A 27,357-nucleotide genomic window follows, 5' to 3' on the forward strand; every position below is an offset into this window, starting at 1 on the left:
TAGCAGTAATCCAGCTGAGTTTCATTATTTTCTCTCTGTCAAATAATTTTTGATATTCCTGGGGCCACCTCCACTCATACTGCATTAGAGTAAGCTGCAACTTGCATCTGCAACCAGTTACGATGGAAGGGCTGGAGCGCCTTTCAGCTGAAGCTAATCACTCAACCTCGAGCTTTTTTCTATCAGCAATTTTCCCTCTCTCACATACCTGTATTTTCTGTTTCTTTCTATTGTTCCACATTTTAAGATAAGAATTGAAGCAGGTTCATGTTCCTCCCATCTTAGAAAAGTTTTTCTTTAGTGTGATTCCCTCCCTCTCCTTCTGCTCCTGACTAAAGTACCTCTCCCTTCAAAGCCAGATCTTAGAAGAGTGATCTGTATTCATTATGTCTATTTTCCTATCTCTTACACCAGTCCCATTCCACTGTTTTTCAAACTCACTCCACCATAGTCCCCAGAAGCCTTCATGGGCCATATTGCTCGGTCCTTATCTTACTTGACTTCTTAGCAGAACTTGGCTTCATTTCTCACTCCCTCCTTCTTGAAACATCCTTTTCCTTTGGCCTTGGTGTCACCACACTTTTCTTGTTTTCCCTCTATCTCTGTGCATGCTACTTGTTTGCTTTATTTGTCGGTTCCCTTTTCTCTGCTCTTAAAAACAGACCTTAAAAGTTTATGTCCCTTGGGATTCTGTCCTATGGCTGCTTCACTTCCTGGGCTATCTCTGGGCTACATCACCCTCATCCATTACTTATGTTACCTTCTTTGTGCTAATGATGACCTAATCTGTTTCCCCATCAATTATCAGTGAAGACCTTTGGACTCATGTGTGCAATACCCCTCTCAGATACAGGAGAGTGTGTCACACTTCTCATTTCTAAACAAAATTTTTCACTGTTGCCCCAAACCCATTGCCAGTGTTCCCTATTGTAATAAATGGCACCATTATCCACTCAGTAATACAAGCCACAAACTGTGAGTCTTCCTTCTCTGTAACCCCTACACTCATTCACATATTACGTCTCGTCAATCCATTTTCCTAAGTATTTCCTAAATCTAATTTTTAATATCTCCACTGACATTATTCAATCATTCTTTCAACAAATATTGATTGGGGTCTTCTCTATGTTGGGCACTAGCTAAGTACATGGGATATGGTGAGAAAAACTGCCCTGGTCTCTTCTTACCAGGCTTGTAGTGTGTGGGAGCGGGGGACGGGGAACAAACATCTAATAAGTACTTAACATAAAAACGATATAATTCATGCCATCATCATCTTTTGCCTAAAATGCTGCAATCGCTTCCTATTTCGCATCCCCGCCTCCAGTCTTGTCCCCTCTCTGCCCATACACCACACTGTAGCTGGAGCGGTCTATCTGAAATGCTGATCTTATCCTGTCACTGCTTATAATTACCCTCTGGCTCCCAGTGTCTCTTAAAATAATGCCTAAAGTTGTTTATTTTTGTTTCAGTTTTTAAAGAATAGAACAAAATTGTTACTATATTGCTATATAAAGAGGCATATAACTAACTATTACATGGACCAGAATGCACAGATCAGCATAACAGTCTTTTTCTACACCAGCAGCTCTATAAAAAAGAACAAATTATAACTGGAAGCTTGCTTGGTGATCTTGGAATTAGAGCAAGGGCATTTAATTTTGCATTTAAAATGTTAAATGGCATTAAGCTAAGCTTGCCTGAGGCATCCATCTCCATAATGGGAGAGCCTTCACAAAGGGAATGTAGAACTTGAAGTACTTTGGCCCAGACTTGTATCCCCTGGATGGACACTCCTTTTCCTCTCCTTCATTCACTGCCCAACACCAATGCTGATTGATGTATTCTTTCTTTGGAAAGGTTAGTGCCTTTAACCAATGCTTCTCATGCCTGGGAGCCTTTCAAATTCCTTAAAGTGATTTTGCACATCTTCTCTCTGAAATGCATTAACTTTATTGTATGGAATTTAGCTGGTAATTATATTTTTTAAAGTAATATTTGAAAGTGATCAGAAATGCAAGCAGCGCAAAGGAGTGTACCATGAATACACTTTGTAACTCTTGTTACAAAGAGTGTACCTTCACTCTGAAGAAGTTGGGGAGGTTTTGGCAGCCTCTGAGGGGCTGTCAGGTTTATTAGTTTGCCTGGGCCCCTTGGTAAAGCAGAGCATAGTTAGGGATAGGATCCTATCTAATGTCTCTCTTAGGGCTCTGTCTACTCCAACCTTGTTGCCCAAATTCGACCTCGAGAGCCCAGGCAATTCCCTCCCACCATGTACTCCCACCCTCTAAAATCCCTCAGCTCCCCTCTCCGATAACAACCACTGATTTTATTTTGTGTCGGTCCCCTTTCAGAAATCTTTGTCTTACATATATAGCACATATATAGGTCTTTTTAGTTTGTACACAAATGAGGGCATGCTATACCCCCTCTTCTACATCTTGGTCGTTTTTCACTTAACGATGTATCTTAAAAATGTTTCTGGATAAACATATGTAACCAACCTTATTTTCTTCCCAGCTGCACAGAAATCCACTGGATGAATAGACTCTATTTAACCAACTTCTTACTGGACAACTCCAGTGTACAAGTTCTTGTGTGTACCTTCTACTTGTGTCCTCACATGGCAGAAGGCACAAATAAGCTCTCTCTGGCCTCTCTTATAAAGGGCACTAATCTCATCCCACCCTAATGACCTAATCACCTCCAGAAGGCCCCATCTCCTAATATCACATGCATAATTTTATCTATAGGAAATGTTCCTAGAATTTGAATTGCAGGAAAATTGCAAGATATTTGTGATTTGTGTGTGTGTGTGTGTTTTCTTGTTGTTTATTTTACTTTAAGTTCCGGGATACATGTGCAGAATGTACAGGTTTGTTACATAGGTATACATGTGTCATGGTGGTTTGCTGCACCTATCAACCTGTCATCTAGGCTTTAAGCCCCACATGCATTGGGTATTTGTCCTAATGATCTCCCTCCCCTTGCCCCCCAACCCCTGACAGGCCCTGGTGTGTGATGTTCCCCTCCTGTGTCCATGTGTTCTCACTGTTTAACTCTCACTTATGAGTGAGAACATACAGTGTTTGGTTTTCTCTTCCTGTGTTAGTTTGCTGAGAATGATGGCTTCCAGCTTCATCCATGTCCCTATAAAAGACATGATCTCATTCTTTTTTGTGGCTGCATAGTATTTCATGGCATATATGTGCCACATTTTCTTTATCCAGTCTATCATTGATGGGCATTTGGGTTGGTTCCAAGTCTTTGCTATTGTAAATAGTGCCGCAATAAATATATGTGTGCATGTGTCTTTATAGTAGAATGATTAATAATCTTTGGGTATATACCCTTTAATGGGATTGCTGGGTCAAATGGTATTTCTGGGTCTAGATCCTTGAGGAATCACCATGCTCTCTTCCACAATGGTTGAACTAATTTACACTCGCACCCACAGTGTAAAAGCGTTCCTATTTCTCCACAGCCTCGCCAGCATCTATTGCTTCCTGACTTTTTAATAATCGCCATTCTGACTGGCATGATAGTATCTCATTGTGGTTTTGATTTGCATTTCTCTAATGCAATGATGAGTGAGAATGATGATGAGCTTCGGTTCATCTGTTTGTTGGCCACATAAACGTCTTGTTTTGAGAAATATCTGTTCATATCCTTTGCCCACTTTTTTTATGTTTTTTTTTTCTTGTAAATTTGTTTAAGTTCCTTGTAGATTCTGGATATTAGACCTTTGTCAGATGTGTAGATTGCAAAAATTTTCTCCCATTCTGTAGGTTGCCTGTTCACTCTGATGATAGTTTCTTTTGCTGTGTAGAAGCTCTTTAGTTTAAGTAGATCCCATTTGTCAAGTTTGGCTTTTGTTGCAATTGCTTTTGATGTCTTAGTCATGAATTCTTTGCCCATGCATATACCTGAATGGTATTGCCTAGGTTTTCTTCTAGGGTTTTTATGGTTTTGGGTTTTACATTTAGGCCTTTAATCCATCTAGAGTTAATTTTTGTATAAGGTGTAAGGAAGGAGTCCAGTTTCAATTTTCTGCATATGGCTAGCCAGTTTTCCCAGTACCATTTATTAAACAGGGAATCCTTTCCCCATTGCTTGTTTTTGTCAGGTTTGTCAAAGATCAGATGGTTGTAGATGTGTCATGTTATTTCTGAGGCTCAGTAATATTTGTGATTTTTAAGTAAATATTGCCAAGTTGTTTTGCAAAGAGGTCACATCATTTTGTTCTCCCACAGAAACTGGGAGTGCCTGCTTTCCTACAATTAAGCCAGTACTGTTTGTTGTTGAACTTTTTGTTATCAAACCTTTTGTCCTTTGTCAACCAGTTTCCTGAGAAATAGTACCTCAATTGCTGTATTTTGTGATTATGTAATTATGATTCAAATTGAAAGTCTTTTCGTATGTTTGTAAGTCATTGGTATTTTTTTTCCGTGAACTTAGCCCTTTTCTTTTTTAATTGAATTGGTGGCCTTTTCAAAAAATAATAAAATTTGTACTTCGCCTAATGTTTTGCTTGTCTTCTAATGTCAGTTATGGATTATGATATTTCTTTTTTTCTCCTCCTCCTCTTCCTCCTATTTTGTGAAGCAGAATTAAGTTTTTTTCTAGTAAAGCTTATTTTTTTTTGTTTCTATGTTGTAGATGTGGCTAAGAAGATTATTCCCTTTTCTAAGAGTATAAAATGAGCAATTTTACATTTTCTTCTACTACTTTTACTATTATATGTTTTTACTTTTAAAGCTTTTGTCTATCTAAATTTTAAAAATATATGGAATGATGTAGCAATTGTTTTATTATTTTTTTTTTCAGTATAGCCAATCAGTTTCTGGATCTTATTAGTTATGTAATGCTATCTTTCCCTCGCTAATTTAAAATAGCAATTTGGTTCTATGGCAGGACTACCTTTGTGTTTGGGCCTGTTTAGGGATCTAGCCTATTCCATTAATCAGTCTGTCTATTTACATGCCAGCATTAAATTTTATCTCCCACAGCTTCTTCTTTTTTTTTTTTTTTTTTGTCTACTTGAAGTATTAGTGTCTTACTCATCAGTCTTCTTTCAGAATTTTCAGGATGATTCTAGCATGATGATTATTCCACATGAATTTTAGGAACTGCTTGCCTAGCTCCCCTGCTTGATAGTGGTGTTTTTAACAAAGATGGCATTACACTTATATAGCAAAGGCTGACAACTTCTTATCAAGTCTTGAAAGCCCCTTGTCCTCAAATTCAAAGCCATTTCTCAGCCTCATTTCATGCCTCTACCTTTGTTTGATGCCATGATACAGCCACTCTGAGTTTTCAATTTATCTACTGAGCTATATTCTCACTTATCTTCCAGGTTGTCCTCTCTGCCTTCTACCCTGGCTAACTCCTGCTTATCTTTTAGGCCTTGGCTGTGATGTTGCTTCCTCTGCCTCTACACCTGGTCTATGTCCCCTCCACTACATGCTCTTATAGCCCCCTGTGTTTCACATCGCAGCGTAGGTCACTTAGTATCATCAGTGTGTGCCTGTGCACCTGTCTGTACACACCGTTAGGACATAAACTGCATGAAGGCAGGGACATATGGATCTTGTTTACTGCTCTTTCCTAGCATCTAGCACAATATCCTAGTTCTCTGTGTTACACAAATACACGCGGATATGCACTCATGAGCACCTTCTCCCCACCCCCATATATATACACATAAATCTATCATCTAGAACTCTAAATAAGAGTATTAGTTGGTCTCTGGGTCATCAATATGTAAATCTCTAGACATAATTTTTCTCAAGCTATCAAGTTAAGATGTTTGTTTATATAAATGACCTTTATGGAATTAAAGTGCACAGTGTTAGTTCATGCACAGCAAGAGATTGATTAATTGTGGAAAGGAAAAAAGGCAAAGCCTTGATGAGGCAGGCTGATTACATATCCAACAGGAAGGAGGGACAGCAAAGAGAGGGGAGGATGAGGGCGTTCTGCAGATGAAGAGAGATGCAGAGCACACAAGCTCAGCAACAGAGGAAAATCCAGGGGAAAAGAATCACTCCAGGGTCACCTGATCTCCAACAAACAAATAGGTCTAATGAGAAAGATTTGTGCCTTTTCTGTTAGGTAATAGCTAATAATGGATATCCTTGTGGATCAATTGCAGTTTTCCCTGCGACTGCATTTATGGGGCTTCACTTAAAAGGCAATTCTGGTGTGAGATTTCGGATGTGATTTATCCTTCTTGGAGTACGGATGATAGAGGCTGTTCATTTTTCTCAAAGAATTGCAAACATCAGGAGTATAAAAAGATAATGTGTCAGGTCTAGTTTAATGTACCATCTGATACATATACTTTTGCACTTTTGCAGTAAAAATGCATTGGGCTGATCCTATGAATGTTTCATGGGGCTTCCTTTATATTTATAAAAATTAACGCTATTAGACATTTGAGAAGTTTTGATAGGTGCTTGCAAAACTCATCAAAAAACCCAACTGATAGACATATGAGATTAGAAGACTTTTTAAAATAGAGTGGAGAAGTCTATAGGTTAATAAATTGTGTTGAATAATAAAAAAGATAGTTCTTTCTTAAGATAAATAATATAAATCATATCTATTGATGTTTTATTTATTTATGCTTATATAATCAGTATATTCATAATATGTATACAAATGAAAGTGGTTTAGACTCCATGTGTATTTGAAAGTTAAATTTTAAAAAATGAATGGGAATTATGTATTTGACGGGTTTTTTTCTTTTATTTGTGGAGACAGGGTTTCGCCCTGTTGCTCAGGCTGGTCTTGAACTCCTGGGCTCAAGTGATTCACCTGCCTTTGGCCTCCCAAAATGCTGGGATTACAGGTGTAAGCCACTGTGCCTGGTTTTGGAATGGGAATTATGGAACCAACATAAAATGTTTAACTCTGATGAGAAAAGTCTTATTTTTGGAGTTGAGTCATTGGCTCTCACGATAAGCCTAGGTGACCCTCTAGGATTTAACTTCTTGGCTGTCTCATTTGTCTCATTTGCACAAATCTTTCTCATTAGACCTATTTGTTTGTTGGAGATCAGGTAACCCTGGAGTGATTCTTTTCCCCTGGATTTTCCTCTATTGCGGAGGAATTGCTTTCCCACCAATAAAAAGTGTCGTCTGGAGCTTAAATTCCTGGTGTCTTGAGGGTACTATAGAGCCTTTTACTTACCCAGTCTACCCTAGAATCCACGTGGTCACTACCATCCTTTGATTGCATTTTGTATCTATACACATACAGTTCAGAAGGCAATAGATACTCTGTTGGCAAAGTCATCTTTTCCCATGGGTAGCTCAAATTGAGGACAGGAACTAACTGTTATATATGCTTATATTGATTGATTCATTGACTGACTCATGCATTCATTCATTTGGTTACTCAATCAGCAAATCAGTTTTGAACATGTCTTTGCACCTGGTACTTTCCTGGGTCTTGGGTGACAAGACTTAGGCCAGCTCTTACCATTTATACCTTTTCTATGGTCTGTTTCAAGGGCACAAACAGAGCCCCCAGTCAGATGGCCCTACCTTTCTCTCTCCCCAAAACTACAAGGGACCTCATAGGCAGGTGCATGGACAGTTCGGCCTACACACCCAAACTCTATCAACACCACCATAGACATCAACCTTGGACCTCCCCCTTTCCCTTACACTGCTGTACCTGGTGTGTGCATATCCATGTCTTGGTGCACCCTCAGGAAGATGGATCCAAGGAAAAGGCCTGCTCAGGCTGTAGGAGTGGACTCAGGGTCTTTGAGTAGGGAATTCTGGGATCCTGGGGAAGGGTGAGATCCAGGAAGGAGCATCCTATTGGCTCTGTGGACTCCTTGCCTCATGTGGAAGCACTTGCTGAAGGAGAACAGAGTGATGGACTCCAAAGGACCTGGGCCCAATGCTCAGGGCTAAAGGTACCATGGACCAGGCTGATCGGCCCTTTGCATTGTGGACCTGGCCTCTGCCTCATTGTGCTTTTGTGCTATGATGATGATGCTCTGGATCAGGGCAAGTGCAGGGCATATGTCCTGGGAGTGTGTAGGGGGGTGGCCAGGCTCTTCAGATGGTTCCTACACTTCAGTGCCCCACCCTCTCTTCAGGGGCTCCATGTTCCCAACAAGGACAGAGTATACTGGATTCCTCCCCATCAAGTTTTGTGATATTATCATAGACAAAGCAGATCACAAGCAAACATAGATCTGTCCCCAGCAGTCAATGAGAATTGTTAAACGTCATTAGCTACCAGCTTCCCCCTTTCTCTCTTCCCCATATGGATTTTATTATTGCCCCTGAAAGTTCTGGGTCTAAATGTAATGTTTCAAGAATCAGCTAATTGTGGCTAAATACTATTATTTTTTACTGGGACCCCTGGAGGATCCTGAGATTGTAAAAACTGTGCCTGAAAAGTTCCTTTCCTCACGATGTCTTTTTTCCTGAATTGAAAAATTACTGAATATGTCAGTAGACATGCATAATGGATTGACAGATTAATTTTCCATTTTCTTTGGGAGTTTGTGTAGGGGAGTGATTCCTGTTGTAACATTGGTGGGTTAAGGGCTCCGCTAGGATGTGTGGTCTGCCACTGCTACTTTGGACTAGTAACTAAAGCTTTCATGTCTCAGTTTCCCCATCTGGAAAAGTGGGCAATAATAGAAAAATAGAAAAGCATTACTGTGAGGTTAAAGTGAGCTGATGCATGTAGAATGCTTATAACAGTGCCTGACACACAGTTTGCACTCTGCTGTTAGCTTATATGTGTGCGCATGTGTGGAGCTATCTTCAAATATGATTCAGAGGAAACTGCTCTGTGAGGTTGGGAGGACTGAAAAGCAAAAGACTCTGCCTTGAGCATGACACTGAACAGCCTGAGGCTAAAAGGACAGATGTAAATGGCGCTGGTTCCCTTATGGCAACCTTTGCATGCCCTTTGGCTTATCTGTGCATTACTCTCATCCTGTAGGACCTGGTGTGCTTAGCGGATTGGGACATTAACCATTCGTGTGCTGAGCAATCACAAGTGAGATTTCATGACTGTTATTCAGGTCATTGTCTTTGTTCTGTGACTTTGGTTTCTTCGATGGTCCTGGTCTATTTTATTCATCAGGTTGTTTATTAACAGTCCTCCTGGACTCTGGGATTGTCAGTCATTTTCTCTTTTATTTTTCTCCATTTTCTCTTTTAACTGTCCTTTTCACTCTTTAGTTGTAAGGCCTTTAAAACATAGACATCTTATCCTTTTTTTAAAAAAAGAATTGTAGTGAAACACACATGACATAAAGTTTGCCATTTTAACCATTTTTAAGTTCATATTTCAGTGATGCTAAGTACATCCACGTGTTGTGTAACCATCACCACCATCCATTTCCAGAACTCTTTACACCTGGAATAATTGAAACTCTGTACCCTTCAAACCATGACCCCCCATAACCTTACCTCCCACTAGTGCCTGGCAACCACCATTCTACTTTCTGTCTCTATGAATTTGACTGTTCTAGGTACCTCAAAAATGTACATCTTTTTGAACAGTAATATATCCCTTGAATTAAAAGCTTTTTTTAAAATAAGATATTTGTTTAGGACTTTTACAGCTATTCATGCTTTCCTTTTGCAAAATAACTTACTTATTGTGGCCTTACACAACCACTATGATTGGAATTTCTTTCCACTAGCATCTTTGCAGTTTAACTCCAAAGAAAGTAATCTCTAGCCATCTATAAAAATGACTGAAGGTTAACATGAGAAGTGAAATGCTGAAGATAAAATGGGAAGTGTCCCTGAATTTCACTCCCTTTCCTTACTCCCATAGCCTATAAATGTTGGCTGAAAAATTGTGCCAATATCAAAACAGACCTTCATAGAGATCCTAAAATTTTACCACTGGAATCATTCTCCTCTCTTGACATTATGCTCATTTTTCTCTTTGCCGTGCTTGACCTATCCTGAAGCTGGAGAAGAAGTATTAGTTCCAAAAATTTTCTTCATGTGAAATGATTTGTCCTGACTGGAGGCCAAGAGCTTTCAAAACTGTGTTCTGCTGTGATTCGTGCTGACTTGAATGCTTTTTAGAATTCTTACAGTCCAGGCGAATCACTGGAGATTCTTCTTCAAGAGTCATAAATGGGAAATGTATTGGCCTGAAAGAACAGGGAAAGAGGAAAAGACATTTTAAAAAATGATAATTTATTACAAAAAAAAAAAATTAGCTGGGCGTGGTGGCCGGTGGTGGCAGGCGCCTGTGGTCCCAGCTACCTGGGAGGCCGAGGCAGGAGAATGGTGTGAACCTGGGAGGCAGAGCTTGCAGTGAGCCAAGATCACGCCACTGCACTCCAGCCTGGGCGACAGCGTGAGACTCCATCTCAAAATAAAAAATAAAAAAAATGATAATTTATATGTTAGATTGAAGTTTCAAGATTTTACTTTTTAATGAGCATTCACTCTGAAATTTTAATAAATCATAGATGAAACTACTTACTAACCCATTTCTTGAAAACAACTAGTATAGAGTAATTCTATAGTGTCAGCATATTGTACATAAAGACCATTTAATTTTTATGGAATGAATGTTAAAACTGTCACAATCAGTTTTTCATCAGTATTTGAATAACTATTTGAATTTTAATTATTTTATACAATAAAATTAATAAGGTAAAAATGAGGGATGAAAGAATTAAAGACAAGAACTCCAACTAACCCTAATGGTTGGCATAGTTGCTGTAACTGAGTGCAACATTTGTCCCCAACTTCCTGGCAGTGAAAAGAGAAACTCATTATTAGGAAGGAGAATGCCTACTAATTCCACAGGAACACAGATTTGTCTGGCAGTGTATTCCAAAAGGAATTTCTTTTGCAGGAACAATAAGTGATGTAACGCATAGTTTTTATGAAAAATCCAGAAGTAGCTTTCATTTTCTTCTTCCTGAGAAAGCCAGTGAAAGTTGGAGGAAGTGACAAGGACATCAATTCTGCAAGGAGGCTAAAGTTGTCCAAGAATTTAATCTCCTATCCCAGGGCTGTAATTATAACACTGATACAACTCAGGATGTTAGACTCCCATTCCTACATGCCCTTTGCTGAACCAGGCTTTGATGGAAACTGGACTGCACATGATTTGAAGTTGTCCCCTTTGACCAGAGCCTGGAAAATTTTAGTCTCTGTTGCTGGTTAAGGCCAGATCTGTTCTCTTTGAAAACCAAACAAGCAGATGGTGGGGGCTGACATCCTTTTATAAAGACCAAGCAGCCTGGTCTGTGTGCTCGTTCAGGTGGAAGCTACCCTATCTGAGTATGAAGATGAGCTGCAGAGGTACCAGCAGAGATGCAGGCTTCCTGGGGGAAGCAGCCCTGTGACTGCCCCAGAACTTAGATAAATGCTTGATTGAAATCCCAGAGTTCCACCCCACAGAGCAGCAGAGAAGGTTTTGGCCTAGGAGCTGTTAGGAGCAGGTGTGACCAGACGGCCTCCCCAGCCATAGGAAAAGCTCCCTTAGGCTCCCGTGGTGCCTCCAACCCTGAGAGAGATGGTCCTCTTGTGAGCCTGCCAGGACGAATTAGCTGCAGAGGGCACCCCAAGTCGCTGAATGAGCTGACTTGTGTTTCTGATGGTTTCATATTGACCGATGTTAGAGTACATCTGCTCCAAATAAAAACTGTGGCTTAAACGTCAACTTTTAAGCCATTTTTATTTTTTGGAGAGTAGTTCAGTGTCATTTTTGTCCTGGAACTCTTCATGGTTTAATATGGTAAAATGGTGCCATGGTACCTGTTCAGTTATTGTCTTCCCATCGGCTGTCGTGGATTACTGTGACCGATGAAAGATCTGAGACCTAATGTAAAATATACAATGATATTAATTAAATACGTTGGAAGAAAAAAAATTGTCAGAAAAAAACCCATCCCTTGCTTCTCCTGGGAATTGTATTTACCGTTATACTAACTATCAAATTACCTTGGCTATGTCTGTGCAAGTATTAGTTCATTTTTAACAACAGAAGTTTGCAAAGTTTCCAGAACAGGTAAAAGTAACTTAAAGACATTGTCAATTTTTAATTGTAGTTTCTGTGTCATTTTACACACAGTTTCTTTTCTTTTCTTTTTTTCTTTCTCTTTCTTTTTTTTTTTTTTTTTTTGAGACAGAGTCTCACTTTGCCTCCCAGGCTGGAATCCAATGGCACAATTTTGGCTCACTGTAACCTCTGCCTCTCAGGTTCAAGGATTCTCCTGCCTCAGCCTCCTGAAAGCAGGGATTACAGGCATGTGCTACCCACCTGGCTAATTTTGTATTTTTAGTAGAGACGGGGTTTCTCCATGTTGCTCAGGCTGGTCTCGAACTCCTGACCTCAGGTGATCTGCCCACCTTGGCCCCCCAAAGTGCTGGGATTACAGGCGTGAGCCACCGTGCCCAGGGTTTACATACAGTTTCTGTGTGCTAGTCTCCTGGTAGCATTTATTTGATGAGGTTCATTTTAGAGATTGCTATGCATGGGAGCTCTACACGTCTCCTATTCATGTAGGAGATTAGTTGGAGCATTAAAGTCTCTTATGAGCAAGAATTAAATCAGGTGTCATAAAATCTTTCCATGGGCCAGTGAAAGATCGGAAGTTGCTCAGGATGGAACCAATTGGAAATGTGCTCCGAACAACCCAGGGGCAGCACAGCTCGTGGTTGCCAGGAGGAGATGCTGGTTCAGTTTCATGGACCTTCTGTTTTCTTAAGACAACATGGAAATTCAAAACTTTTTAAATGTGAAAATTTTCAATCTCAAATGTTAGTGACTAAAATTTTCTAAAAAATAAAGCACCCTTGTTGGTCAGATCCAGACCACGTGCTTTTGACTGTGACCTCTGGCTGATCATCAGTTGCTAAGATTTATCCATCATGCTACTTGTAGGCTGAGATCCAGTCTTAAACTTGCATTTAGGGCTATGGCAATAAGTTAAATTAAAGTTATCCTTTCGTTATAGAGACCTATATGTTTTATGAAGAAAGAAAATGTTAAGTTTTTCTTTTTCTCATGATTTTCTCATCATAAATTTTGGTGGTCCCTGTTGGAAATCACCATATTGGTGGGAACAGATAAGAAAAATGCTATAGAAACACTCAGAGAGAAATACACAGTGTAATTTTTTTCTTTATAATATTTTGAAGATTTTTTCTCATAATTTATATATTGAAGAGACATGAGATATTATCAATTCAAATTTCCTCTTGCACTAGAGGCTGGGTGACATTAAGCTCACCAGCTAGTTAGTAACCAAGCCAGGCCTTGAACCTGGTCTGTTCATTTTAAATAATAATTAGCATTAATTGAAATTCTATGTGCAGTCTGGTTTTCTAATTTTCCCAACAACCCTAGGAGGCAGTTACTGTCGTTACTGCATTTTGCAGACAAGGAAACTGAGGCGTAGGGACTTGTCTCAGGTCATAGCCAGTAAGAGGTGAAGCTAGTGCAGTATGTTTAGTCCTCATCCTACACTACCAATTATTTCCCAGGCACTCAAATTTGTAAATGCCCAGAGTATTTGGGCTGTTCTAATAAGCTGCAGTTTTCAGAGGATGGCATTGTGTAAGAATCTGAAGATTTCTTATTTATCTCCTATTGTTGCTCTATGTAAATATAATACAGGACATCATCCTAAAAAGTATCCCTGTTCTTTTCCATTGACTGCTGTGTTTGGGCCGTGATTATTTGTAAAGGTCCATTGTGCAAAAACTCTAGAAATTATTTATCGTGAAGGTGCTGGATTTACAAGTCCCCAGTCCTAGAGCGTGGTACAGTGGCTATGGGCTCAGACTTCAGAGGCAGGTACATCTGGGTTCAAATCCTGTTTTGGCAGCTGTGTGACTTAGGGGAAGTGAACTGGCATGGCGAGGCCCCAGTTTTGTCTTCTGAAAAATGGGAACAATCATAGAACTCTCCTGGTAGCATTATTTTGTTACGAGACAGTCCCTGGGTAGCCTTCTGGCTAACACCAGTTAGCACTCCATAAAGAGGGAGTTACTGGTGCTACTTCAAAGCTCATGGCCAAAAAGAAACTGAAAGCTGAAAATGCCACTGCTCAACAGCATGCAGTAGTAAGCTCTTCAAATTTAGATTTTGGGCTTGCTCATTTAGCGTTCTTTCCATTCACGTCCTCACAGTTGGGGTGCATACCCCCTCAAGAATAGAGACACAGACTGAGAGTCTCATCTTCCGTATCACCTGCACCTGCTCAGGGACTGACTTTCAAAACTCTTTCTCAGCATTTTTGCTGAGAAACTGAAACTGGCTAGCTGTGAACCCAGGGACCAAGGGAATTTTTTTTTAAGAGAAGGATTATTCTACTCCCTATGAAAGAAACATTAGAGCAGAGAGAATCCTGTCATAGTTGAAAAGCCGTGGCTGTAAGCCTGGGAATTTGAGTTCTATCTACTTTTATCAAATCTAATCTATCAATCAATCATCTATCTATCATCTGCCTATCTAGAGATGATAGATTGATAGATATCATCTGGAGATGATAGATAGATTGATAGATATCATCTGGAGATGATAGATTGATAGATATCATCTGGAGATGATAGATTGATAGATATCATCTGGAGATGATAGATAGATTGATTGATAGATTAAATTTGATAAAAATCTATCTATTGGCCGGGCGCGGTGGCTCACGCCTGTAATGGCAGCACTTCGGGAGACCAAGGCGGGTGGATCACGAGGTCGGGAGATGGAGACCATCCTGGCTAACACGGTGAAACCCCGTCTCTACTAAAAATACAAAAATTAGCTGGGCGTCGTGGTGGGTGCCTGTAGTCCCAGCTACTCGAGAGGCTGAGGCAGGAGAATGGCATGAACCCAGGAGGTGGAGCTTGCAGTGAGCCGAGATCGCGCCACTGCACTCCAGCCTGGGCGACAGAGTGAGACTCCGTCTCAAAAAAAAAAAAAAAAAAACCATAAACAACAAAAAACTTCTATCTATCTATGTATCTATTTTATTGATCTATCTATAAGGAGGGAGGATGGGGTAGCAGGAAACGATTCCACTTTGAAGAGTCACAATTTGAAATATTCACAGCTGCTTCCATTTCATTTTGATGTGTTGCCAAAGTACATTTCAGGTAATAAAGTCTAGGCTAAAGGGGAATTTTTCTTTTGAGTAATACCACTATTAAGCTAATATGCTTAAAGACAAGATGCATTAGATACTACTCCTTGTTGCTTGAAGAGATTACCTAGAGGAATTATTTGATAGGTTGTTAAAGCAAATGTGAAACCTTTTAAAATGTAATGAGGACCCTTTCCAGGAACCTGTAAGTCAAAAGTATTTCTGTGAATTTTCTCTAAAATTACCTCTTTTCTCTTATTTTCCAAAAAGCCAGCTATAAGCTTTTTGTTAAGCCAAAGAAGAGGAAATTCTTTACCCTCAGAAAAATGTCTTAGTAAAGGTCCTGAATGTCAAATTGAGACTGGAGAAGATTTGGTGACAACACAAAACAAGATGACAAATAGCATGTACTGTGTTTATGTTCTAATTCTTTATCTATCCACTTTCCGATCACTCTTCAAAGCTTGAGCTCAATGCCCTTTCTCCTTTTAAGCCTTCACTGACCTGCCCAATTATTTAAATATATATAAATAAATATATATTTCCAATAATTTTTGTAGTTCCTTCCACTGTGCCCTCACAGGGCAAGTGCATGTACTTCTTCTTAAAACCTTTTCTTTTTGGCTCATCATATCCTGTGGCAGTGTCCACTGTCTCTCCTTAGAGCATCATCTCCTTCAAGATAAAGAATTGCTGGATTTGAAGAATCATGGAGGCCATTTCTAGTCTTACATTCCTCACATGTTGGGGTTCTGTGGCAAATGAATGCTTATCTGCTGAGGGCAATTATTATTATTATTTTAGACAAGATCTTGCTCTGTCACCCAGGCTGGAGTGCAGTGGCGCTATCATGGCTCACTGTAGCCTTAACTTCTTGGACTCAAGTGATCCTCCCACCTCAGTCTCCCAAGCAGCTGGGACCACAGGCACCTGCCACCATGCCCAGCTAATTTTTAAATTTTGTGTAGACAGGGTATTACTATGTTGCCCAAGCTGGTCTCGAACTCCTGGACTCAAGCCTCCTGCCTTGGCCTCCCAAAGTACTAGGATTACAGGTGTGAGCCACTGTGGCTAGCTGGTTTTTATCACTTAAATAAATAAGTAAATAAGTAGTTGGTTTGAATATGTTGTGTTCTTGTAATCTAAATTAGCTTTTAGATTGGACAAATTTGGGGTCCCAAATCAGCTTTCCACCCCCTTCTGTTATTGTCTTTCCTTTGTTTGCTTGTTTTCTGCATGAGAAGTGAAGCTGTGTCCTATGACGGTGATAAACTCCAGGTGGAGGATCAGTTTGGGTGCCCTAAGTGAGCAGACATTCCTTGAGCATCAGCTCTGTGTTAGGAAACGGAGATCAGTGAGATGAGATGAGGAGCTAGCAATTCAGTTATGGGGTCAGGTAGACTCATAGAAAAATAAAATTGAGGGTACAAAGAGTACCTCCCATTGCTCTAATTCTTAATTGCAAACTTACAAGTGCAATAAATGCTAAAACTGCATGCCAACCGATGGAATAAAAATGTTCTGATTGGAAAAAGCATTTTTGGTGTTGTGTCTACAAATCACTCAAGCAGTCTTGGAGGGTCCTGGGATAGATTTAGATGAGTACATTGATAAGACTCTATCATATAAGATCCAATCTTTAGGGCAATAGTTAATGACCTTGGGATGTAGTACATGTGCAAAAAATAACAGCAAAAACTGCCCTCATAATATGAGGTCCTAGCAAGAGTCCTGTATATGGACTTGGTAAGGGAGGAAGGCACACTCTGGGCAGAACAGGATGGTTGAAGGCCACCAATGATTCCTGGCAGATTATTAATAAAGGTTGAGGGCCAGGGACCCTGAGGGACTGAGGAGGTGAGAGAAATTCCTAAGGAGTACCAAATTAAACAAAAAATCCGAATTCACCATGCCTCTTGGTCACTATTTAAGGGCCGCTGACTTGCCTAAGAGAGCATGCAAGCAACGTCTGCAGGCTGGGGGGTGGAGGGAAGCTCAATTTTCTGAGATGAAAACTCCGTGGACCTCATGTGAGATTCCTGTGAGGCAAGTGCGGGGACATGGGCTCTGGGGGCGGAGGGGCTGTGCTTGGAAGCCCCTGGGCCTAAGCTTTCTAGAGCAGTGGGCCTAGGTTAGAGGAGTTTGAGGTTGTCATGGAGAGAAATCTCCTGGTAGGGGTGTGTGCCACAATTCTGGGCCTTCCCACTGCTCCCTTGAGGGAATGGCACCCTTTTTGGAGATGTGTTTTATTAAGCAGAGCTTGACTCGGTGAAGAGCCCACAGTGTCACTGCACTTTAACAGGGGCAGTGGGGAGTGGTTTTCTGGGAAAGAGCCTGCTGCCCACCTGTCAGTGGCCCTGACCTGGCACTTCCTCTCTCCTTCCTGACCCTGTGCCTTTGGGATCAGTTGCCCTGAGGCAGAGAGCAGGAGAGGCCAGGGCTGTGGAGATCCTCCTGGAGGCAGGTGGAAGTCACCAGGAGGGGGCAGCGCAGCACACACCTTGGTCTTCTGTTTCCATCCGGAGGCTGTGGGGCAGGGAAAGAAAGCTGTTAGCTGTTTGCTGTTTGGGTGGTCCAGGGAACCAAGAACTTGAGCTCAGGTGTGTTTGTCCACTGAGTCACTGAGAAACCCTGGGGTCTGGCTTTCCTGCAGTTATTTCCTTTGTATGGTTGTTGCAGTCTCTGTCTCTCTTTCTTTCCCTCTCTCCCTCCCATCCTTTCTTGCTTGCTGTCTCTTTCTTTTCTTTTTTCTTTATAAATTTTAAAAATTCAAAAAAGTATAATGACATAATAACTTTATATAATTACATTCAGAAATGATAGTTGAATATTTTTAAACTATTTTTTCTTTTAATAAAATAGTTTAGCAGTTTAATAACATAAATGGTATAAATAGTTTCTGTGTATGTGTGTGTGTGTGTGTAACCCCAGACCCATTCTCCTTTCCCAAGGCCACCTTCCTTGGAATCATCTTTCTATACTTCGCATATCTACTTGACTGTGAACACTATGTGGTATTATTTTTTGTGTATTTTTAAAAGTTCACACAGATTGTTTTATATTACATGTACATATCAGTATACAATTTTGCTTATCTTCTTTCTCACTTCGCATAGCAGTGTCTTTCTGTTCAAATATGTAGATCTGATTTAATCTAATATATATATATATATATATATATATATATATATATATATATATAAAACACACCTTATTTTAAACAATGTCTATTTCTTTATGGATGGGCACTCGGGTTGTTCCAGCTTTTGACTCTATGACAATGAATGTTGTAATATTCTACTGATCATATTACAATGACTCTTCTTGAGTCCATATGTGAGAACTTCTCTTGGATGAATACCTGGAATAGAATTGCTGGGCCCTGAAGGGTTCTGATTTATAATTTTCCAAGATACAGGCCAAGTGCTTTTCAAAGTAGTTATAACAATTTACACTTCCTCCAACAATTTCAGAGAAATTTCATCACATCCATAGAAATGTTTTACATTGTTAGACTTTAAACATTTTGTCAATCTAGTGGGAGAGGAATAATATGTCATTGTTATTTTAATTTACATTTCACATTTCTTGGGAGATAAGCAACTTTTCATGTTTCTTGGCCACCGAAGTTTTCCCTCTGTGAATTCCCTGTTATTCACCTTACTGGCTTCTTTTCTAACCCTATGATTTGATTCTTCACTTAGTGGTAGCTAAGGAGAGTTTCTTAGGGGGTAGATTTCCTGAGCAGTTTGTAGCTAGCATCTATATTGTGGACATGACTACACGTAGTAGCTTATGAGGGGAAATTCTTAGGATCTACTACTAGAGGAGCCCTTGCTGAAAAATTTTTTTTTTTTTTTTGAGACGGAGTCTCGCACTGTTGCCCAGGCTGGAGTGCAGTGGCGTGATCTCGGCTCATGTCAAGCTCCACCTCCCGGGTTCACACCATTCTCCTGCCTCAGCCTCCTGAGTAGCTGGGACTACAGGTACCCGCCACCACGCCTGGCTAATTTTTTGTATTTTTAGTTGAGACGGGGTTTCACCATGTTAGCCAGGATGGTCTCAATCTCCTGACCTCGTGATCCGCCCGACTCGGCCTCCCAAAGTGCTAGGATTACAGGCGTGAGCCACTGCTCCTGGCCCTTGCTAAACTTGTAATCCAGCTCTTCTGTTGGCCTTTCCATCTTGACAAGAAGAAAAATGTATTTATTTATCCAGGGCATTCTTGCCCCCACAGTAGAAGAGTATTCTCTAGTGACCATTTTTCATAACTTCTTTTGATGGTGCTTTTGAATGGTTTTCAGCAAAATTTCCTGTCTGGTCTTAGATTTCAGAATAGTGGTGCTTTGCTTAATTGGCTCATTTTCATCTCATGAATACTGTGAATTTACCATTGACCAAATTTATCCTCATCTCCTTTCTTGGACACTGGTGACTAGAAAGCATAGAATTAAGCTTATGTGTGTGTGTTTTTTTTTTTCTAACGAGTGTATGCATTTCTAAACTGAATTCCGGGCTCCGTTGATATCTCTTTATTTTTTATTTATTTTTATTTTTAAATTGTCTTTTTTCTTTTTTTTCCCACATAGTTTTGTGCAATCCATTGACATCTCTACCCCTGTCTTTCTCTCCTCTATGCCTTCCATTTTTATTTGCTGGTTCGTTGTATTCTATTGAATAAAACCGGGGAGTTTATAAATTAAATGTCTGATGAAAAATGAAAAGAAAGGGCATAAGTAACAACAAGTTAAAGATGAGTGCCTTGTGCAGATCATAATAAAGTCCCCATTGAGTTCCAGGCCCTTGTTGTGAGCATGGAGGATGCAAGGATAATCCAGGAAAAGAGTGAGGAAGAACTCTCAATGACTTCAGGACAGTGACAGGCCTCATGCTTACACAGCTGGTAGGAGGGGACAGGCTTGCCTGGAAGTCTGGATTGTGACTCCAGAGGAAAACTCGCCCACATTATCTATCCTTTTTGCTGTCAGTTGCATGAGAAAAAGTATTAAAATTCAGGGCTCTTTAGAATGCAGTTCTTATTGTGAGATCATTTAGAAGAGTGAGGTCACTGTGGTCTCTATTGAAAATGTTGGTGAAAAATCTTGCAAAAATGTATCTAAAGTATGATAACTCTGAAACATTTGATGTTAAAAATTGAGCATTCCTTTCAAGTCTTAAAATGTTTCTTTCTTCTATGTGTGGTGGGAGGAGAGAAGGGAACGAAAGCTTCCTGCACATTTATTAAGTGTGCCAGGCCCTGGGTATCAGGGACAACCAAGAATTTTTTCAGAAGTCGCCGTTCTATCTTGGAGGCTGGTTTTTTATGTAACAGGGGACAATGTTTGTGTGGATGCTTTTAAAAGTATTTCTCTTTGGTGTAATTTTGTCTTCTCAGAGAATCTACTGATTTTTATTTTTAAAATTTATTTTCTAAAAAGAGGTGCCCAAACCCTTACTATACAGCTTGTCATCATTTTCTTTCACACAATGGGGGACCTATAGATGCTGTATGTTCCTCCCCATCATTTAATATTTTTTTCATTTTAACTCACATTGTTAACAGCAGGGCTACATATTTGTTTTCAGTGTCTTAATTGGAATATGTTATATATCTTAAATTTTTTCAAAAAGAAAGGGGAGATTTCCTCCTGGCATAATTTCTTGTAATGCCTTTGTAACTCCAAGTGCAGTTCATCTTTTCTCCATCTGTCCATCCGTCCGTCCATCCATCCATCCATCCATCCTTTGAGTACCTACCTTGTACTGGGTACTGAGCCAGGTGCTGTGATGCATATTAAGAATTATAAAACAGATCTAACTATCTCAAAGACATTGTGATCTAAGAAAACTGAATAGACAGGTACTTAAATAACTGTAGTACAGGGTAGAGTATAGGAAATTCCATGATGATGGTTTTAATAGCTATTTTTTTGGATCACTAGGGACTTTACTGATTGCAAATGATAGAACTTAAGATTAACTTAGGTTAGTGACATCTAGCCTCAGAGACAGTTGTATCTAAAGGCTCAAGTGGTATTTTTAGAGTTCTGACTCTTTAGCTCTGCTTCTTTCTGTGGACTGACTTCATTCTTGGACAGTCTTATTTCCTTGTAGCAGAAAATTTCCCCATGGAAGCCCCAGGCCTGTGCCATCCTTCAGCTATGATCCCAGAGAAAGACAGAGACTCTCTCTTCCCCAGCATTCATTTATTTAATCTCGGGGAAGACTCCTCTTGGTGTAATTGAGATCATGTGCACATCTCTAAGCCCACCAATGTGGCCAAAGGGATGGAGTTTTCTCTCTATTCACCCCTATATTGGAGGGCTTAGGGGGTGGGGGAGGGAGGAGGTTCCCACGGAGAATGCGCTAAGGCCATATGGGGTTTGTGAAATGTGGTTCATCAAAGGAAAGATTGATATTGTTACTGACAAAGGCAGAAGGAGGAGATGCTGGGCCAGGAAAATAGAGAGAAAAGAGGAAGGGGTAGGGCAAACGCACCTTAGTATTTTAGGAGGTAAAGGAGGGAGTGGCTGTCTCTCTTGAAATGTGGGGAAATATGTGACTTTTCTTGTGCAGTGATGACAGCAGCATCTCTGCGGCTCTCACCGTAAGAGTGGAAACACCTTTGAGAGGAGTAGATGCATTTCCACGGTGTTTTCACCTATGTACACTGGTGATACTCCGAAAGGAAAAGAAAAGTGAAATTGTTGGGTGAAAGAGTGATGAAACACGAGGAGAAATGAAACCCAGTGCATGGGTTATTGACCATGAAACCTGGTCAGTCATGGTTTCTGCTCAGTCATGCTCAGTTTTGCTCTACTGCCGTGTTTAAAAAAATGGCAAGGCTCAGAGGGGTGTGGAGGGAGCACCTTGGACACCTGGGTGAGGTGGATGGGAGTTCTTCATGGTGCTGCTGCCTACATTCTGAGTCACTGCGATTCACTCTCTGCTTTATTACAGTTTCATCGCAAACCAGAAAAGGTTAGAAATCATCAACGAAGATGATGTTGAAGCTTATGTGGGACTGAGAAATCTGTGAGTACTCAGGACCAGGGCACATTATCTCAGAGACTTTTCCTGTTGTCTGCTCTGGTCAGGCAGGCATTCACTGGTTCGTTCTAATGTGCATGAAATTATGTGTTTTCACAGGACAATTGTGGATTCTGGATTAAAATTTGTGGCTCATAAAGCATTTCTGAAAAACAGCAACCTGCAGCACATGTAAGTAGAGATTGATTCTTTTGCTTCCCAGGACCCATTTTATTCAATATTTCCCCCCTCTGTTTATTTTCCTTCTTTTCCAACTTGAAACCTCCCTTTTTAAAGTTAGTATAGCTGTGATAATAGCTTAGAAACATTAGCTCTGATTTTGTTTGATTTTTTGAATAGCTTCAGAGGGGTACTTAGAACAGGCTGTTTATTCCCTTTCATGAATTTCTGGGCCAGTTCCATCTTGGACAGAGCAATAGGCTAGCAGCAAGGAGTCTGATGTGAAAACTGTGTCCTTGCACAGAGTTCTTGATTTTCTTCCTTGGAATAATTACATACTCCCTGGAAGACATCAAACTAGTGGAATCGAAAGAAGCTGACTTGGCCTTGGCCTTTATAGGGAAATAAAAATTACTGGTGCTTTTCCCCCCACAATAGGATTCTCCTTCATTTTCCCAAAGCCGTCTGTCATGGTTTGATAAAGGTAGAGAAAAATCAATCATGGGACATGCCAAAGGTACAGAAAATTATTAACAATGGGAAATATTTCCCCAAAGTCTTGTTGACGCTTTGTCCACTGAAGTCAAATGGAAATATGGAAAATGGGAACTGTTAGCTTGTTTGTTGCTAAATCCTCTAGATGATGGCATTTAAGTCCATAAGGTGTGGCTTTCCTGAGAGTTGTCTTCATTAAACTAAAGATCACCTAAGTGCAGAATATTTATGCATCACTGAGCTCAGACTTGTATTCCCATCCCCTGAGTTTTTAGTGGAACTTCTGCCAGAAGGTTGTTGCCTGCATTTATTGATTCTGTTTTGCTGTACCAAATTCTCTTTGCGGTGATACCTTACATGTCATAGTCTATCTGTGGGACCCTCACCTGGATTATTTCACATGATTTTTTTCTGACAATTGGTAGGACAGATCTTTTTTATGCACATTTCATAGATAAAATAAGAGTGAGAGAGTTCTAGGACTTGCTCAGATTCATAGATCGTAAGTAGCAGAGTTATGACTCCAGGGCCAACCCCTCTCCATGTTCTTACAATAAGAGCACAGGAAATAAAATCTGTATCATCCTTAGAGAATCAGACTTTCTTATAAGGTTTGTCCTCTTTCTTTTTTTTTTTGAGGAGAACAGCTCCCCAACTGATTTCCATGCCAGTTATAAAAGAAACCATTCTCTTAGAAGCAGATTGCCTGGACACTCTATTGAAATTTGTTGATATTATGGAAAATATTAATTTCATAAAGCCAATATCATAGCTTCATATTTTATAGGTGGCATTAATGATGAAGTCACTTTAAAAATAAAGTCTGTAAATTAAGACATAAAACATTCTACAAAAATGTGATAAAACTCCAGGGAACTTTATTAACACATTTCAATTAAATGCTTTTTGGAATCATTTTTGCAGTCTGCACAAATCTTTGCCTGCACAAATCTGATGGCTGCGTAGGCCTTGATAGCATAAACAAGAGAGAAGTTGGATAGAAGAAAAAGGCAAAATGCTGTAATGCAGTCACTTAGATGTAATTAATGACCTCAGTGGTTAAGTTCTGGTATTTTCATTACAGTTGACCTTAGACCCAAATTACTCAACAACTGCATTTTACTGGCTCTTTTATCACATCACTTCTCCTAATGTTGTGATTTGGACAGTGGGCTCTGGCTAATTATAGTTTTATTAATAGACTTACTGATTACTTCACTTTACTTTGTATATTTTCATTATTGCATGCTATTTCTATGAATATGAAAGCCACTTTGTATATTTTTTCATGTTGATATATGACAGGGTGATTTTGGTGGTATTCTTTTTTTTTTTTTTTTTTTTTTGAGATGGAGTCTCGCTCTGTCACCCAGGCTGGAGTGCAGTGGCTCGATCTTGGCTCACTGCAAGCTCCGCCTCCTGGGTTCATGCCATTCTCCTGCCTCAGCCTCTCCAGTAGCTGGGACTACAGGCACCTGCCACCACGCCAGGCTAATTTTATTTTTTTAGTAGAGATGGGGTTTCACCGCATTAGCCAGGATGGTCTCGATCTCCTGACCTTGTGATCCGCCCGCCTCGGCCTCCCAAAGTGCTGGGATTACAGGCTTGAGCCTCTACGCCTGGCCGGTGGTATTCTTTGTGCAGTACACAGCTTATATAAAGTCAAATATCTCTCCCTAGCTTTCAGAGAAGAATTATTTTAAAATGGGAAGCTAAAGGGACATACATATCTTACAGTTTTCTGAAGAAGCAATTGTTGGGATGTCAATCATTGATCAAATTGCAAAAATGCTACTAATATTTATAGCCATTATTGAATAGTAAGACAGAGAGAAATAGGCAAGTGCCAGGCAGTTATGAAGAGGTCATCAGATGGCAGTAAGCTTCATATAGTCACAGGACAAAAGAGGCTCTTAATCACCAAAATCTGAAATTAAATTAAGTAGTTTGCTTTTGAGAACAGTAGGGAGGAAGGAAGGAATTAAGTCAGGTGTCTGCCTTTCCGGATCTTAGACCTAACCTCTGCTTGTGATGGAGGACTCTGGGGAACAGCTTGGTTGGTGGTCCCCTGATTTTCCACATGCAAATTGCACTCTTCCCTCAAATATCAACGCAGTGGGGTGCAAGGGAGCTGATAACAAAATATGTATTAAAAGCTGTTTCTCTCTACCCCTGGGATATACTGATGATCTCTCTGAGTTTCCCCAGCAATATAAAAATGCATACAAGATCAGTCTATTTCACTTCGGGTTTTAGGGAAATTTAAATGGGATCCTCTCTCTCACTTTCACCACTTCTCCCCCTACCCTGTCCATATGAGCATCACATGGGGACTGCCCAGAGCCCCAGAGACCGGTCACTGCGTTATTTCTTGATGCCTTTAATTCCTGCCCAGCCCCTTAGAGCCCAGGGACTGTGAGAAAAGCTGGTATTTGTGTTTTCCAGGGACTTTGCAGAGGTGCTAATTAGCTCCCTTGCAAAGCTCTATAATCAAACAGTAAGAGGATTGTTGATTTTTTTCCCTCCCCTCTTCCTCCATTTTGGCTTTTGGCCCCAATAATAAGTATGGCTCATAAAACTCATCTTGTTCTTTGGCCGGTAACCCCGCTCTTTGCGGTGCTGCTGGCAGCCCCACAGAGGCAGCAGCTCTGCGGGGCGGCGGTTTTACCAGCAGACAGGGAGACCCTTCACCCTAAGCCTCCTCTTTCTTTGCTGCCTCTCTCCGCCTTTTTCTTGAGGAGGAAGGCAGGTTTTTGGTTTTTCGTTTGTTTGTTTTAGAAAGATTGGGACTTCTGATGAAGATGAAAGCATTGTGCCTTAGAGACTGTGGAAGATAGGCAGACTGACTTTTCAATGCATTGTATACCAGTGAAACCCATTCTTTTTTTTTTTTTTTTTTTTTTTAAGAAGGAGTCTTGCTGTTGTCGCCCAGGCTGGAGTGCAATGGCGCCATCTTGGCTCACTGCAACCTCTGCCTCCCGGGTTCCAGCAATTCTCCTGCCTCAGCCTCCCAAGTAGCTGAGATTACAGGCGGGCGCCACCACACCAGGTGAATTTTTGTGTTTTTAGTAGAGACGGGGTTTCACCATGTTGGCCAGGCTGGTCTCAAACTCCCAACCTCGGGTGATCCAACAGCCTTAGCTTCCCAAAGTGCTGGGATTACAGGTGTGAGCCACTGCACCCAGCCAAAACCCATTCTTAATTCACATTCCAAAAGAAGAGACCTATGTGGGCACATTTTACAACTTCCTGGTGGATTATTTTTCATGTGGGTGAGCACTTTATACTCAGTGTGAAGAGAGAAGATGCATGCCTAGGAGGAAGGACGGTACCCTTGTGTAGGTAGGGGTTTGGATGAGTGGAGATCTTAATATAGAATTAAGCTGGGAGTGGACACACACATTCATGATTTGTGAGACACCAGAGTGGTAGGTTCTTTCTTATCAACTGACTAGCCTTAGTTCATGCTTTAGCTCCTGGTTGTAATGCCAGGACTGTGTGACTGATCAAACACACTAGGATACTTCAGTGATGACTTCCTTGGGCTGACAGCAAAGAGTAGCCTCAGGTGAGGGGCCAGGATCACTGTCACCCTCAGATCTCATGTGTGTTATTTTTTGTTTTTTGTTTTTTTTTTGAGACGGAGTCTTGCTCTGTCACCCAGGCTGGAGTGCAGTGGCACAATCTCGGCTCACTGCAAGCTCTGCCTCCCGGGTTCATGCCATTCTCCTGCCTCAGCCTCCCCAGTAGTTGGGACTACAGGTGCCCGCCACCGCCTGGCTAATTTTTAGTATTTTTTTTAGTGGAGACGGGGTTTCACCGTGTTAGCCAGGATGGTCTCGATCTCCTGACCTCATGATCCACCCACCTCGGCCTCCCAAAGTGCTGGGATTACAGGCGTGAGCCACCGCACCTGGCCAGATCTCATGTTTTATCCAACTCTCAACCCAACACTTGCCTTCCTCGGCAGGAAACACACACTGAAAGTCTCATTGACTTCCTCCGGTTTGTAGAGGTCTTGGCTGTTTTTATGAAAGTTGATGTTTATTTTACATTCATTTTATTTATTAAACACATCTTGAGGCCCAAGCATCGGATACTCTTTAAATAAATTTAAACAGTAAACAAATTCGCAGAGTGAGTCAGCTGCCAGGGTTATGGCTCTGAGTTTCCTACCCCAAAATCTCATGACACTGATCATTGGAAACTCTTTTATAGAATCAAATTACATGTTTGGAACATGTCAGTAAATTTTTTTTTTTTTTTAGTCACAAATATATCTTTTTATTGTCTGGTTGGTTCAAATCTGAAGATGGTATGTCACTAGAATGGTTCAAGATGAAATCTGACATATTCCTTGTTACCTAATTTTTGTTTGTTCTCATCGTGGAGGTATGCGGTTATCTAGATCATATGTAAACAATCTCAGTAGAGTTTTTTCATCAATAAAATGTCTTTCCTATAAAGACGTATTGAATTCAGTTAATATTCAGAGTTTTGTATGCCACATAATTTCAAAATATCCATGATGCTCTTTAGTTTTAAGGCATCTT

At 40.5% G+C, this 27,357-nt stretch overlaps 1 protein-coding gene across 20 annotated transcripts in view; it reads left to right on the plus strand.

Moving 5' to 3' along the window:
* The window catches only part of NTRK2 (neurotrophic receptor tyrosine kinase 2), a 544,938-nt gene that overhangs the window by 11,947 nt on the left and 505,634 nt on the right, over positions 1-27,357 (plus strand). For all 20 annotated transcript variants that reach the window (XM_034967489.3, XM_055091983.2, XM_055091981.2 and 17 more), the window contains 2 exons: positions 22,061-22,135; positions 22,250-22,321. In XM_034967489.3, coding sequence (XP_034823380.1) covers positions 22,061-22,135; positions 22,250-22,321 — 147 coding nt within the window. The remainder of the gene's footprint in view (positions 1-22,060; positions 22,136-22,249; positions 22,322-27,357) is intronic.

Source organism: Pan paniscus, chromosome 11, assembly GCF_029289425.2.
Source record: "Pan paniscus chromosome 11, NHGRI_mPanPan1-v2.0_pri, whole genome shotgun sequence".
Classification (NCBI taxonomy): domain Eukaryota; kingdom Metazoa; phylum Chordata; class Mammalia; order Primates; family Hominidae; genus Pan; species Pan paniscus.